This window comes from Poecile atricapillus, chromosome Z (genome assembly GCF_030490865.1).
Source record: "Poecile atricapillus isolate bPoeAtr1 chromosome Z, bPoeAtr1.hap1, whole genome shotgun sequence".
Lineage (NCBI taxonomy): Eukaryota > Metazoa > Chordata > Aves > Passeriformes > Paridae > Poecile > Poecile atricapillus.
This window is the reverse complement of record NC_081289.1, coordinates 64,952,664-64,966,775: the sequence shown is the minus strand read 5'-3', so window position 1 is coordinate 64,966,775 and position 14,112 is coordinate 64,952,664. Positions and strand designations below refer to the sequence as shown.

At 43.2% G+C, this 14,112-nt stretch overlaps 1 protein-coding gene across 4 annotated transcripts in view; it reads left to right on the top strand.

Moving 5' to 3' along the window:
* Positions 1 to 14,112, top strand: part of LOC131592848 (transcription factor ETV6) — a 124,619-nt gene that overhangs the window by 84,017 nt on the left and 26,490 nt on the right. For all 4 annotated transcript variants that reach the window (XM_058864663.1, XM_058864665.1, XM_058864666.1 and 1 more), the window contains one exon: positions 11,631 to 11,795. In XM_058864663.1, coding sequence (XP_058720646.1) covers positions 11,732 to 11,795 — 64 coding nt within the window. In that variant the 5' untranslated portion in view covers positions 11,631 to 11,731. The remainder of the gene's footprint in view (positions 1 to 11,630; positions 11,796 to 14,112) is intronic.

Genomic DNA, 14,112 nt, shown 5'->3' with positions numbered 1-14,112 from the left:
CAGTATCATGCTGTCACTTTGCTTGTGCACAGTATACCTTCCCTCTCCTGTCTGCCCTTATTGTAATGTCCTTTAGCAGGAGGTCCTCCTGCTTCAGTGTTTTATGCTACCTGGCACAACTGTCAGCCATGTAAAGAAGCCATTAGATGTTGTTAAATATTTGTGTCAGGTGCTGTAATTTGATTCTCTTTCCCAGTATTTAAACTTATCTACTGTTATTTAGCCTCAGCCCTTCAAAAGAGGTGGTGCTGTTAGTGATACTGAGGGGTGAGTTCCTCACTCCTCCCTGCTGTCACAGCTCCACAGCCCATCCCAGCTCAGCTCTGGGGGCTCACAACACACAGTGCCCCTCTCCAAGGACATGGGTCCCCTTTCCCCTGGCATGTTTTCATTGATCATAGCAAGCACAGGAATTGTCATCCTTTCTGTGGGAAAGGAAGGGTGGAAAAGACAGAAGTCCTGGAGATAGGTTCACTGATGTCGAGGTCACTGTTTGTACCAGCACAATAGGGTTATGTGGCACTAGGAATTGTGAATCTGGGATGATACCAGTTACCCATCACTACTAGGTATCTGTAGCCTCTCTCAAACTCAAAAAGGATGAGACACAACCTTTCTGTGATTTAGCTCATCCATTTGTTTTCCTTTTCATTCAAAACTTGATCCTTTACTGGAACTGCATAGGTAAATCATTTGCCTCTATTGACATTGCAATAATTTTTCCACTCTTGAAACAAGCCTTTCTCAGTGACATCATCCAGATTAAACTCAAGTGATACAACAAACCCATGCATTATTTTTCTGTGGCATGATATGTTCCGTAATAATACTGGCTGAAGCATTTTCTCTGTTTTCTGTTACCACATCCAGCTGTTATTTTTTTTGCAATTTGCCACCTCCCTGGCAGTTGTGCTGACCTAACTGTTAGTGCAATTGTGCTCTTAATCCGTTCAGAAAGCTGATCTGGCAGAAACCAATGTACATATATACATGAATACAGATTATCTCTTATCAAGAACACAGTGTAGCTCCTCCATCAAATGCACTGGCACATCAACGTGGTGGCCAGGAAACATGACTAAGTCAACACTACATATTGTCCAAGCTGCCGCCTAGGATGAGCTTGTTTGAAGGATGCTGTCATTATTGCAGACACCCCAGCACTGAGACAGAAATTATCCCAAACAGGATGTTGCATGTTGTCCCAATTGATAAAGTTCATTTCTTACTCCTTGTAACAGTATTTTCAAGTGGTCCTGAGTAGAGGTACTAATGCATCAACTTTGTATGATTTCCATAGAAATAATAAATGCAAGCCAGTTTTTTGGAGGCCCTAATATGAGAAGTTAGTGGGTATGCTGACTAGCTTCAGAGCAAGAAGGAGTTAAGTGCTGGAGAGGAAGCAATTCTCAAGCTGCAGCAAAGATAATCATGATAATTTATCATCTGATAATCAGAGAGCACACACTTAATTCGTTCTCATTATCAATGTATTTCAAGCACAAGTACCTCAGTACAAGAGGCCGTTCTGAACACAATTTGCACTGGAAGGTTAAAGGGCCCCATGGAAATGGAATGCAGTTACTTTTCGTGAATGTGTGATGTGTTGTAGTGAAGTTTGGAGTCCATCTCAGTGGCCTCCTTGTCCCCTGAATATTGAAAAGGACCCCTTTTCAAAGGCATCTAGAGCTGTTCGTTGAATCACTTCACCTTTCTCTAAGACAGCAATTTCTTCTTGGAGAAATGACTGACAGTTTGTAAGAGCTGTAGGGATTTGGTTCATTAAGGAACCATCAAGAAATGAAGCTAAATCTGGAGTTTTTAATCGTGTCAGAACTCCAGTTTGCAGCATCTTGGGAGCAAGAGATGCCTGCAGCATGCTAAGAGTGGGCTTTTACCTCCAAAAATGTGGTTCAGAACTAAGTATACTGTGCAGTGTCCAAAATTGTAATTTGTACTGTTTCCACCAGTAATTTAATATTTAATGTCACCTGAAGGCAGGTCTTTGCATAAGGCACAGAAGAACTCACGTACTGGTGTATTGAAGCAGGCTGTCATAGCCCTCCTGCATTAGGACTGAGAATGCAGGCAGAGAATGCCTACATGAGCAAGACATCCAAAAGTAAAATCAGTAACAGTAAAAGTATGACATACTTTTGCTACATGCTGGTGGTAATTTTTTTTCTGTGGTGATTTGCTTAATGGTTACAGGCAAAGTAAGCCATGGTTCTGTAAGTAAAGCCAAAATCTGCTTTTACAGTAGCAGTGTAAGTGCAGCTGCAGCTCACGAGCCTTGTAGCCCCAGTGCAGAGGAAGCCAACAGATGACATCTTGGTGTTACGGCATAGACTGTTCTGTAGTGGAGCTGGCCTCACGTTCCCTGGAAACAGCCTGGAAAACATGCTCTTTGTGTACACACTTCCCCCCTCCCCAGCTCTCACAGTCACAGTTGAGTTAAGAAGCAAAGTCCCAGCCAAAATTCCTCAAGGGAAAGGGACCCAACTTCTTCAGGATGTGAGCCTCTGAGAACAAAATCTCCCTGGGAGAAAAAGGCAGCTTCTTGATACGAAGGATTGTAATGTTGTTGTTGGTGTTTTGTTGATATGTGAAACTGATATTTCAAAACTTTCCACTTGATTCAGCTGTACAAAAAGAAATTTCTGACCCCTCTCTTACAAAACTGTAGGATCTCTCTAAATTTGCATCCACCAGAAGATCAAGTTGGCATAGCTGATGGTAGGTTAAAGTGATAAATTGCTGAAAAGAACCCTCTTAATTTTAGGCAGTTGTATTTATTGCAGCCAGCAACTATTTCTTCAGTTTTTCATATCTTTGAGCATTGTTGGTCAGGTACCTAAACCTGGAGATTCCAGTTCAGTTACCACCATTACTGCTACATACTGTAAGCATGGTAATAATCTGGGCACTGTGCTCCACTATACAGCAATTAGGTAGCAGGCAAAAGATTTAAGTAAAACCATATGTAGGTCAAGACTACCAAGATAAATTTATTTCTAATTACTTACAAATCTTCAACCCCTCAGCCAGAGATCAAGGCCATACTATGTTAAAAAAAAAAGAAACATGTATTGACAGTTCATTCTAATACGGGGTTGGGTTGTTTACCTTAAAATCACTGTTGCCAGGATGCATCAAGTAATTGATACGAGAAGTGGGAAGGTAAAGTAGGTGTAAAGGATGTAAAGATGCTCTGCATATGTCCAGTTGTAAAGAGGAGCAGAATAAAATTCCTGGATTTGATCCCTCAGTGTATAGGCAGCCATCCATTGCCTTTGTGCTTCACATCTATAAAATCTATAAAATCTAATTTGTCTGCAGTTGAAAGGCACTGTGTAGTGTAAATGTGCAAGTGTTACTAATTATCAGCAATGGCCATAGCTGGTGCAGAAAAATGTAAAGAATGCTTTTTAGACCTGGAATTTTGACCTGGATTAAAATTAAATTGGTTTGAAACAATAAAGAGTTGCTGAGAAGAAAGTGAAAGTTTTTATAATCCCTTGACTTCTGCTGGCAAAACTGTTTGCTTCTGGCAGCATCATCTCTTGAGCTAGCTAGCCTGTGACTTAGTCAGGGCTCAGCTGCTCTTGTTTAGGATGTAGTTTTTGCACATACAAGGAAAAAACCAAGAGAAGACATTTCTTTCAGCTCCTTTTGGAAGGGAACAGTAGGAAAGCAATGTTTGCTCCATGGACAACAGCCAAAAATTGGTTGAGAAGAAGTCAGGAGTAGATTAAGACTGTAACTGGGAGCAGATCCAAGCCAGCATATCCCCGCTCCCTGTCCCACTGCCACTGCTGGTGTTGCACTGGCTGCTGCGGCAGGAGTGCCGTGGTGTGGCAGCCGTGGGAGTGGCTGCTGGTTGCCGGGCAGTGTCGTGCTGTCCATGGCTTGCTGACCCCTGCTACACTCTGGCCTTCTCTGTAGGTGCTGCTCAGATGGAAGAAGCCAGCCTTCACCCTGCCTTGGAAGGAACGCTCTTGTCAGGTTTCTAGGAAGGTTTTGCAAACAACATGAAAGGAAGCTGGAGCCGTCTGTGGAGTTCTTGAAAGCTCTTGGACGTAGCCCGTGGAACGAGTGCCTAGAAAACCCACTGGTCTTTTCATCACCTCTGTGGTTGCTCACTTCTTTGGTAACTTTTCCCTTTCAGAACCTCAAATCCAACTTCAGCACACAAATTGGCACCGTTATCTAGGCTGGTTTGTCCTGGCCTGGGCGAATTTTGTTTCAGGCCACAAATTGCCTGTCAGCAGCAGGCAGGCTGCTCCAGTATTGTAGTATTTTCTGTTTCTGACTAATTCCAAAGTGGGGCAGCTCACAGAGGACATCCTAATATCTGTTTATTCTATAGGTTTGCTCTGGATGATGCAGTAGAAAAAGAAGGGAGACAAGTGGCTGCTTTGGGTCAAATATTTGTATCTCAGTTATAAGAAACTGGCCACTGGGTTGCACTAGAAGCTTTAATCTGACATCAGGTACAACTCCAAGGATTCAGGAACTGGGCAGCAGTGTTCAGGGACTTTTCTGACTTGCTGCGGCCAGGGGTCTTAGCCATAGCTGAGTAATTTTGTCTGAGTTACTTCGTTTACTAACTTGTCCCTACATAGAAAAGGGGTTGGGCATAAAGTGAGAAAGAATATATTCTTCATTTTGAATTCTGTAGTGTGGTGTCAAATTTTGTGGGGCTTTTGTACCAGTGACTTCATCTGCCATCGTTAATCAGCGAGCTGTCTCAACCCAGCAAGCTAATTTAGAGTCCTGCTTGCGCATTTGATCAGCAAATGCAAACCATGTGTAATGTCAGCAGGTCAAGCAAGGTGATGGAACATAGAATTTTCACCTCAGTTCCAGAAAGGGCCATAGTTGCTTCCAGGAAGCTGAGCTTGGCACAGGGTGTGGGCAATTGAAAAGATTTATTTCCCTGTATGAGAGCTCATTCTAATCGAGAACTTTCCAATCAATATGTTTCTTACAGACTTTCCAAAGGCTGCATTAGGAAAGCAATTTTATTTATTTTATGGCCCTGAGGGATTTGGATGTGTTAGCTTCCCAGGGTCTCTGTACAGACAGTGAAAGGAAAAGGGCTGGGTCATAGGGCACCACACCAACAAAGTCATCATGGCAGAAACCCATGGCAGAGCTTCAGTGGGTTGGTTTCTGCAGATGTCTGCACACATGGAGGCCCCAGAGCAGGTAGTGTGCATGTAGCATTACCTGCACTTGTGCTCTACCTCTAATACCCTGTCCAACAGGACTCCAGGAAAAATAAGCCTGTGCCTTTTATTTCAGATTATGACTGAAAAAGCTGTTTTTCCCACTTTTCCCAGCAGTGTAGGAGATTCCTTAAAGCCTTGTCATTCTGATTACAGGCACTTTCAGACCTTCTTAAAGAATGTGCAAGCCTCACTTGTGGTTTCTTTTCCTACCACAACTCCTCTGTTCTTATCCAATCATTTTTTCCTCAACAAGACCTGTAAAAAGGGCATTTTTATCCGCTGCCATGCATTTCCTTCATGCCAGTTTGTACTCACCTCCCAAATAATTCTCTCTGAGGATTAGCCAAGATTAACCTTTTCTTCATTTTCTCTACCTTTGCTTATCTCTGGGCCTGGAAAGTGCAGAGCCAGCTCTCTACTCTAGGATGAGGCAATACCTGCAACCCAACAGCAGTGAATAGCCACTGCTTCTCCACTGCCTGGGTCAAGGGGCACCTACTGGAAAGAGCAAATGGTCAGGCACATCAGTGCACACAGACTTCTGTCCCCTGCCTGTAACAGCAAGTGCACAGACCACCAGTAGTACAAGATTTACCTGTGGCAGGGCTACATCTTCCATGTGCATGCTAACCAGAACAGTACCTGAGGGCATTTGTTTACAGTCTCCATCTGCATGGGAATAGCTAGGCATGCCACAGATTTCTGTCACCTGTGAGGAACTGGAAAGACTTCCTGAGAAAACAAGATCTTTACCCTTCCTGCCTTGACCTTCCACAGTAGTGATAGTTCTGAAGAACTGCCAAGAACCCTGTGGGTGCTGGGTACTTTGGGGAAGTCACTTGGGTTAAGAGATGGATGCAGCAGTCCCAGCAGAGAGAGCACAGAATTGCTGCCTCAGGGAGACCTCAGTGCCTCAGTTTGGAAAGCTCTTCAGCATGATCCCACACTGCTGTTGAGCTCAGCAGTGCCTTGCTGGGGAGGAGGGTGGTGGTGGTTCTGTCAAGTCCAAGCATGATACCAGAACAAGGTCCCTGGTCTGCAGCAACAGTCAGTGATTCCAAACAGGGAACCAGAGAGCAGCTCACACAGCACCATGGCAATGTTGAACTGCCATTATTTGAAGCATCTGTGCAGCATTTTGAGCTTTCAAGCATTTTGGATGTTAACTTGCAAAGCCTAATGACACCTCTTCTCATTTTGGCAGTCCAGCATTCCAAACAAAGATGTGAGACAGGAAGGGACTTTAAAAGTTGTTCCAGCAGAGCCTGAGAGAAAGATTTAAATCTAATCATAAGCTTTTCTTCCAGACTGTGTTGCCTTTATACAGAAATCAAGACCAAAACCACAACCTCATCTACCTCTTTCTTGACATACACCATAATATGCAGAGGCACATATTATGCTTTACAGCTAATAAGAAAAGTTTTTGTTAATAACAAAGAAATAAAACATCAGTTCCTAAAGGGTTACTTGGTAGGAAACATTTAAGTGTTCTGAACTTCTCCAGCATCATTTTCCCACTAAAGGCTCACAGTAGCTACAGACATGAGCTAGCTTCCCTGATGCTGCCAGTGATGATGCATCTGTCCCTGGATGTTTGGGAACCAACTGCTGATTTGCATGCACTCGCCCCTTTGCTGTTTGCCCAACCATGCTAAGTAGTTTTTGGCGTGGGAGTGTGAACAATTCTGTCTGCCCTTCAGAAAGCAGGGATAAATGGGAGGTCTGTCTTTACCCCCTTCTCACATCATCATCCTGCCTGCCAGGCAGCCAGGCGGGAGGACGGAGAGCTTAACTGAAGTGGAACAAAAAGTTAGGCGAAACTTACTATGAATGCTGTTTTCCATGTGCATGCTGTCCTGTGGCTGTGCTCTCATCTTGAAACTAAAACAGAACAGCAGCTCTTGTTGGTACCATGCATCACATTTTGCATTGGCTTTGTGTCCTCAGATTGCTCCAAAATGAGTCAAGGTGAAAACAGCCTGTGGTACCTTATACTTCACATTTTAGGTAATATCTGTTGCATACACTGAACATAGCAACTCATACTGTAAAATGCATGGTCTGTCTTCCAAACCAAAGAAAGGGTTGCTGAGTGCAAGTGCTTTGCAAGATTCAGGGTTGGCTACATCTGTTCAAAAAACAAAGTTGTAACCCCCCCAGAAGTCTGTGGTCAGGTAAAAATATTGCTGGCTGTGTAGTTCTAAGTGCAAAGGTTATACTGCCTGAGCAGAGCACTCTGTTTTTCCAACCTCAAAGCCATGCTGAGGGGCTCTTTGTCAGAAGTGAACTCTTCAGAGACCATCTACTACCTAAACTGTTCAGCAGACCAGTACATTGCTGTTTGTGCCCATGTCTGTTGGTGTTTAAACAGGTTTACTGGCTACTTCAAAGTGTAAATTACCCCATCAGTCCCTCTCCATTGTACTTTGCTGCTTGAGAATAGAAAGGAGCAAGATTGGATTTCTTTTGCACTCGGGATGGTTACCAGCCTATGCCCTACAGTGTGAGAATTGATCCTACTCATCATTTATAAGGTAGCCAGAGTAACAGGTGTTAGAAACAGGACTCAGGTGAGGAGTATGCTGCAGAAGTAGACACTCTATTAAGACACCAATGCATCAGCCTGCAGTGCTAGAAAGATGAGCACAGATTTTGTTCCCTGTTTAATGCATATAAAGCTATCAGTTTATAAACATGTCAATAAATTACTGTATTTTACTCTGCTGGAGCTGTGCTTGGAAACTGACAGAAGATAGAGAATACACTGGAATTTCACAGAGCCAGATTTTGAGGGTTTGCATGGCTTTGTCTAATCTGCTTTCAGCTATTGAGTTCAAGTAGTTTTTGTTGTTGTTTTATTTTTTCACCACACAGATAGAGAGACCATGATGGGGAATGCTTGCCAGATTTCAACCAGAGGAGCAAAGGCAGAGATGGGAGCAGAGTCAGGTTTGACTTAGGTCAGAATTCACCCTGGGAAGTCCATGGCCACCAAGAGGGTAGGCTGGGAGAAAGGCAGCATCCCCCGTGTCTGATCTGCACCTAGTGAAAGCAGGAAAACCTTCACGCTGATTTCAGCAGTTGGTTCAGCAGGCAAGACTCTACCCTCATTTTGCAACACAGCTCTTGTTTTCCTCACTTTATTCTGCTTGGTAAATACCTTTGTCAGTTGAAGACAGTGCTGTTAGTTTCTGCAGAGAGTAAAACCAGAGAGATAAAAAGAGCCCATTTTCCTCCACTGTGGGCATGACAATAAAATAAGATGGAGAGAGGAAAATAAGTAACAGCACCCAAAGAAGAAAAATAGTATAAGTGGAATTAGATTTTCTTTCATGGACAGTACAGGAAAGCATTTTCATGACCTACTGATAGCAGTGTACACTGTGCTGCAAAATCCCTTCAGCTGCAAACCAAACATCTCATGACCTTGTTTTCACAAAACCAGCTACTTCTTCTTAAGAAGGGTCAAAGAAGGTGGCATTCAAGTTTAATAGATGCTGTACTGCTCATCAAAGAATTATTTTTTGAATGACAGTTTCTGAAGCACTTTCAGCAACACTGCTGTGCACCTCTAGAAAAGCCTCGTGTCTGAACTGGTTCAGACTCACAAAACAAATTGGCATGTGGTGGGGGCATGTTTTTTTGAGAAACTGACTTCCCAGGAAAGCAGCAGGGCAGGAAGGGAGGGAGGGAAGTGAGAGAATAAGAAATCCATCTAGGGAAAAGCAGTTTACTTATTTTATGGTACCTTATGTTTTCCAAACACAATGTAAGTATTTTAATAGTGGGATCACCCCAGGGGTGAAGTGATGTGGCAAATCTACCCACTCAGTTTAGCCATAGCCAAACTGAATTAGAGTGGCTGCTTGCTGATTCTCAGTAATTTCAAGCCAAGTGGTCCTAGGTCATATTACTTTGGGGCTTTTCTCACAAGTTTCAGAGGTGCTGCTGAAACCCAGCAGAGACCTCATTTGTAGTGTGAAGTGTTGGGTCTGTTTCAGAACGGTCAGCACAGCTCATGGGGCTTGGCTCAGTCTCTGTAACTTATCTGTTGTGGGTCTAGCACTGATCAATCTAAAGCTCTCTTTGGACACGGTACTTTTGTAGTAGTTGAACAGAAGGCAAAAATTCCTTTCAGGTGGGAAATGTCGATCTGTGTTTGTACAGGGAGTGATTTATTTATTACATCATTATTTTTAAGGGAGCACACACCTCATGTGAATTTATCGTACAATTCTGTCCTTGTCAGCCTGATTTTCACAGTGATGTTTTCTTTTGTTTCATGCCTCATCAGGCGAAGTGCACATCAGAAGGCCAGTTAGATTTCTACACAACAGTTCTCCTTTGGGCAATTTATTACTTGCATGGCATGGCTAAGAGGAAGGCAAAGGGAGTCACACATGAGCATGTTAAGCACTCCTCAGATGGTCTTGTAAAACCCTTTCATATGTTGTGGTCTGCTTGCATCATATCTCACCTTTCTTTTAGCTACAGCAGCAGCCTGGGGTCTGGAGTGTATTTTCTGCAGGAATAGCCCTTTATTCAGCAAAAGGTGAACCTCACTGGTATTTTAGATGACAGTTTCCATGTCTGTGAGCAAATCTACACCTCACTCCAGTCCCTTCAAAAAGAAAGGTCCTACAGAAAACTCTGACCTCAATAAGTAGACTCTAATTCATAGGGGGAAGAAAAATTACTTCATAAATAATTAAGAGCTACTACTTGTTTCTATAGTGCAATTGTATGCTACAGTTGAAAACCAATGGAAATTCTTGTTATGGCCATGCAGAATCCCTTTCTTAGGTCAGCTCTGACCCTTTCTCAGGCACAATCTCAATTCCTCTTCTGACAGAGATTCAGTTCTGCATGTAGCTGTGGCTCTGGGACTTTACAAAGCTGTTGTCTGGGAATCTGGCAAAGCAGCAGAATGCAATTCACTTCATGTTACCTCTTGCTAAAACAGAAATAAAAGGGTTGCCTATCTGTTAAAGAAGTAAAAACCAAACCAAACCAAAGTGATACAACTCTCCCAGGCTTCTTTTAGTGCTTGGTAGGAGGAAGGTAATCAGATCTCAGAGAATGGTGTGCCAGGAAGGAAATTTCTTCCCATGTGCAGCGTACAATCAGCCAGGTGCAATACAAGGAAGGGAGGTTCATCTTCCTCCAAAGCATAAGGTACTGGCTCCTGCCAGAGGCTGTGTAGCAGAGATCTGATCAGATATGGCAAATTTTATCTTCCTATGCACAGTGGGTAAGCTTTATAGCAAGTCAAACAATGAGTCATCTCACGAGGGGGAAAGGAAAATAAAGCTTTTATTGCCCATTGGATTGGAGATAATCTCTCTACTTGGGTATAAACATCTCTTCACCATGCTGCCTTCTCGCCAGGGGAAGTAAGCTATTTTGAATTTGTGTGTAGAACAGATATTGAATTGTCATACCTCCCAAGCTTCTCTGCCTGGGCCCAATGAAGGTAGCAGGCAAAATGTCTTTGATGGTAGTGTGGTTGGGCCTCTGTGAGTAAACACAATAACCTAGGCTGTATAAGCTGTTTGAGCTGGCTGGCAGAAAGGGAGTGCCAGATTCTCCTTGGCGTCTTGAAAAATCTGTCCTCAAACCAAATATCCCTACTATTTTATTAAAAATGCTATACCCTTTTACATGGACCCGGTTACATTGATAATGTTTGATTGCTATACAGGAAACACGGGCTAAAGCAGTGCCAAGGGTGGCACAATCTTGGCCCTGGTTTTTCTCTCCAGTGTGAGAATGGCACCTGCTCACATAATGGCACCTGGAGGAGGTGTGGGCCTGTCTGAATATACCTCTCTCAATAATACATGTTCTGCAATCACACTGTTACAGGGGCTGTGTTTAAGCAACCCTTCCTTACAGACCCCATCTCAGCCACCTGGAGAGAATGGCTCTCACATGGCTCTCTTGGATTTGACAGTTTTTCATTATTCTTGATCCATGAATGTACAAGGGGTGTGAAGAGAGAGCACACCTCTCTTCCATGAAAGGATACACACCAAGGATGGATGGAACCCAGGACTTTGCCTGCTGCCTGTTTTGCGCATCAGAAAGAGCACATGGAGGAAAATCCTTTTGCACAGTGGAAGCCTGGAATGAAACAGTGTCCTGTGAGCTTTTTTCAGGATGCTGAGGCAGTTCTCATTTCTCAGTATGTCACAGATAAACCAAAGTGCCAAAGTATTTCGTAGTCCAGTGCTTAGAGTAATCCTGCACCAACATGACATTCCTCTCCTACAGTTTCCTCTGAGACTTTGTATGTTGTACTGTGGGGAGAAGGGGGAGATTCAGTGATGTCTGCCTGTGTTCCCATGCCTTGTATCAATTTGGTAACAGAATTGTGGTCTTTTTCTGGCACAGGTTTGCAGCCAGTTTACTGGAGCAGGGAAGATGTGGCCCAGTGGCTCCGGTGGGCAGAGAAGGAGTTTTCCTTGAGGCCCATTGAGAGCAACACCTTTGAGATGAACGGCAAAGCTCTGCTGCTCCTGACCAAAGAGGACTTTCGATACAGGTCCCCTCATTCAGGTGAGGATTATTTACAGAAGCTGCTATTGGAAAGAGAGAGGAAGCTGCAGTAAAAGCTGAAGAGGGTCAGAGGAGGAATGGTTACCTTTGCTGGGGTGGACTGGGAGAGGGAGGGTAAAGGGAGGACAGAGACACTTGTATGAGGCAAGGACAAAAAGGACAGAGAGGGAAGGAAATCCTGGTGCACCTGAGTTGTAGGCATATTTGAATGCAAATTGAAACTCAAACATCCAATCTGTTTATAGTTAAAACTCCCTGCAGAGCACCCAGAAAGCAGGCTGCTCTGACAGCATTTTGTGACTTCCAGCTCTTCCCTGTAAAGGCTTATCTGTTCACAGACCCAAGCAGCCCATATTAGCATTTTGCATCCCAGTTGTCTTGGCTGAGGTGCTGCTAAAAGTGACTGCAAAACTCCTTCCTTGGGGACTTTGCCTCTATTTAACAGCCACTGTGGGATTTGCTTTTCTTTACCGTATTCTCACATGTGCTGGAGTCCAGTCCTCAGCACAGACAGGTGTGTACATCAGTCTGCCTATTGCTCAGATTATGTCTTCATTTATTCACAAAGGAGATTTAGAAATGTGTGTGTTGCCTGCCTGTATTTGTATCCCCTGTGGTCTGTCTGCTCCAGTTTTACAGTCAGAGTAAGCCTCTGCCCTCCTTTGTCAGGGGGTGTTTAACTAAATATAAGTTGTGAGCTTCGTTTTTTGTGACCACATGAGGTATTCCTGCTAAATAAAAAGGCTTGCACTTCAATCACTGTAGGCGATCAAAGAGCTTGGACCGAGTGGTGACAGAATTGCTGTGAGGAGGCTTCCAGTGCAAGGCTCACATGGTGCAGGAGTACAGCTGGTGCTGCTGAGATCCAGCTGATAATCAAGCTGTGGGTCTAATTCTGCATCAACCTGCTTGGCCACTCTCCACAACCATCCTCCTGCAGAATCATCTGCCTCACAAACTGTTGCTTATGTTTAGTGTATATAAAGTTTTTTAAAGAATGTGCTTTAAATCCAGGACTAATTTTGTATGGAAGATCACTGTAATACGTTAGTGAGAACTAATGCCTGGAAATGTCTTTCCTTTTTTTTCTTCTTTTTTTTTTTTTTTTTTTTTTTCTTTTTTCTTTTTTTTTTTAAATACTGGTACAGCACTTAGAGTGTAGAAATTAGCCCTGCTTGAAGCAAAAGGAGTATTGAAAGCAAGGACTGCAAAGGACACCTTTATGTATGTTGTCTGCAACTCCCCTTCCTGCCTGCAAATTATGCACCTATTTTTCCCCTTGTATGCTGTGAGGACAGTTGAAATAAGCAGGATTAAAAATGTTTCTAGGCTGGAAATAGAGTGTTCCTAGAGAAGAGTCTCTTACTTGCAAAGACTCACTTTATTCAGAAGGTTAAGCTGAATTTGGAACAAAATAACATAGCTAAAGGCTTCCTCCCTTGCATTTTGTCTCTTCCTTCCTTCCAGGTATTCCCCACTGATAATAAACGTTGTGGAGGATATCTGAGTCAGTCCCTAAAAATTTAGATAACTGTAGGTAAAGGGACATTGCCTCAGCATTTCCCAGAATTAACTGTACATGAAATTTAAGAACTGTGAAATAATGTTTGCCACAGAAGCATTAAGTTTTTCCAGACTGAAGCCACACAAAAGCTGTACCATTTCCCCTCACGGTTAAAGCAGGAGAAGGGCATCCACTCCCACAGTCTTGCCAAGAAAGGAGCTGACAGCCCCACAGCTGTTCTGTTCAGGGCTGCCCAGGGAAGGGAGGCAGCAGAGGAGGGAGGGAGTACAAAATGTTTTTCACCATCTTAACATTGCTGCATCTGGATGATGCAGAAGTCTCAGCTATTTCATTAGGTAAAAAAAAACAAAAACGCAGACAGCTTTATGGATCTTTTCACTAGTCTGTCTGGCCAATCAAAAGAGGTACAAATTTCCTACCTTATTGCTCGGAGTGTTACAGCACTAGTTATTTATGATTATGCTACTGTTGTGTTCAGTGATGGAAATTATGTGGTAAAATCACTTTTTTAGACTTTCATGTAACTGGGTGCTCAAGACTTCGTTTTTAATTAGCTTTTCAGGTATTGCAATCATCTTTTAAAAATGCCCTAAAGTCACTGCTGAGACAGTAAAAGCAGCCTAGATGTTAAAAATAAAGGAAGCTGAACTATGGAAAGCATTATGGCTTTAACTGTTTCACAATGAGAAATGCAAGTTGCGCACAAATTAGAATACTGGCAGTTTATAGAGATGAGGGATAAATGGTGCAAAAGCTTACAGTCTCATAGAAAGAACTACTAAAAAAACCCCA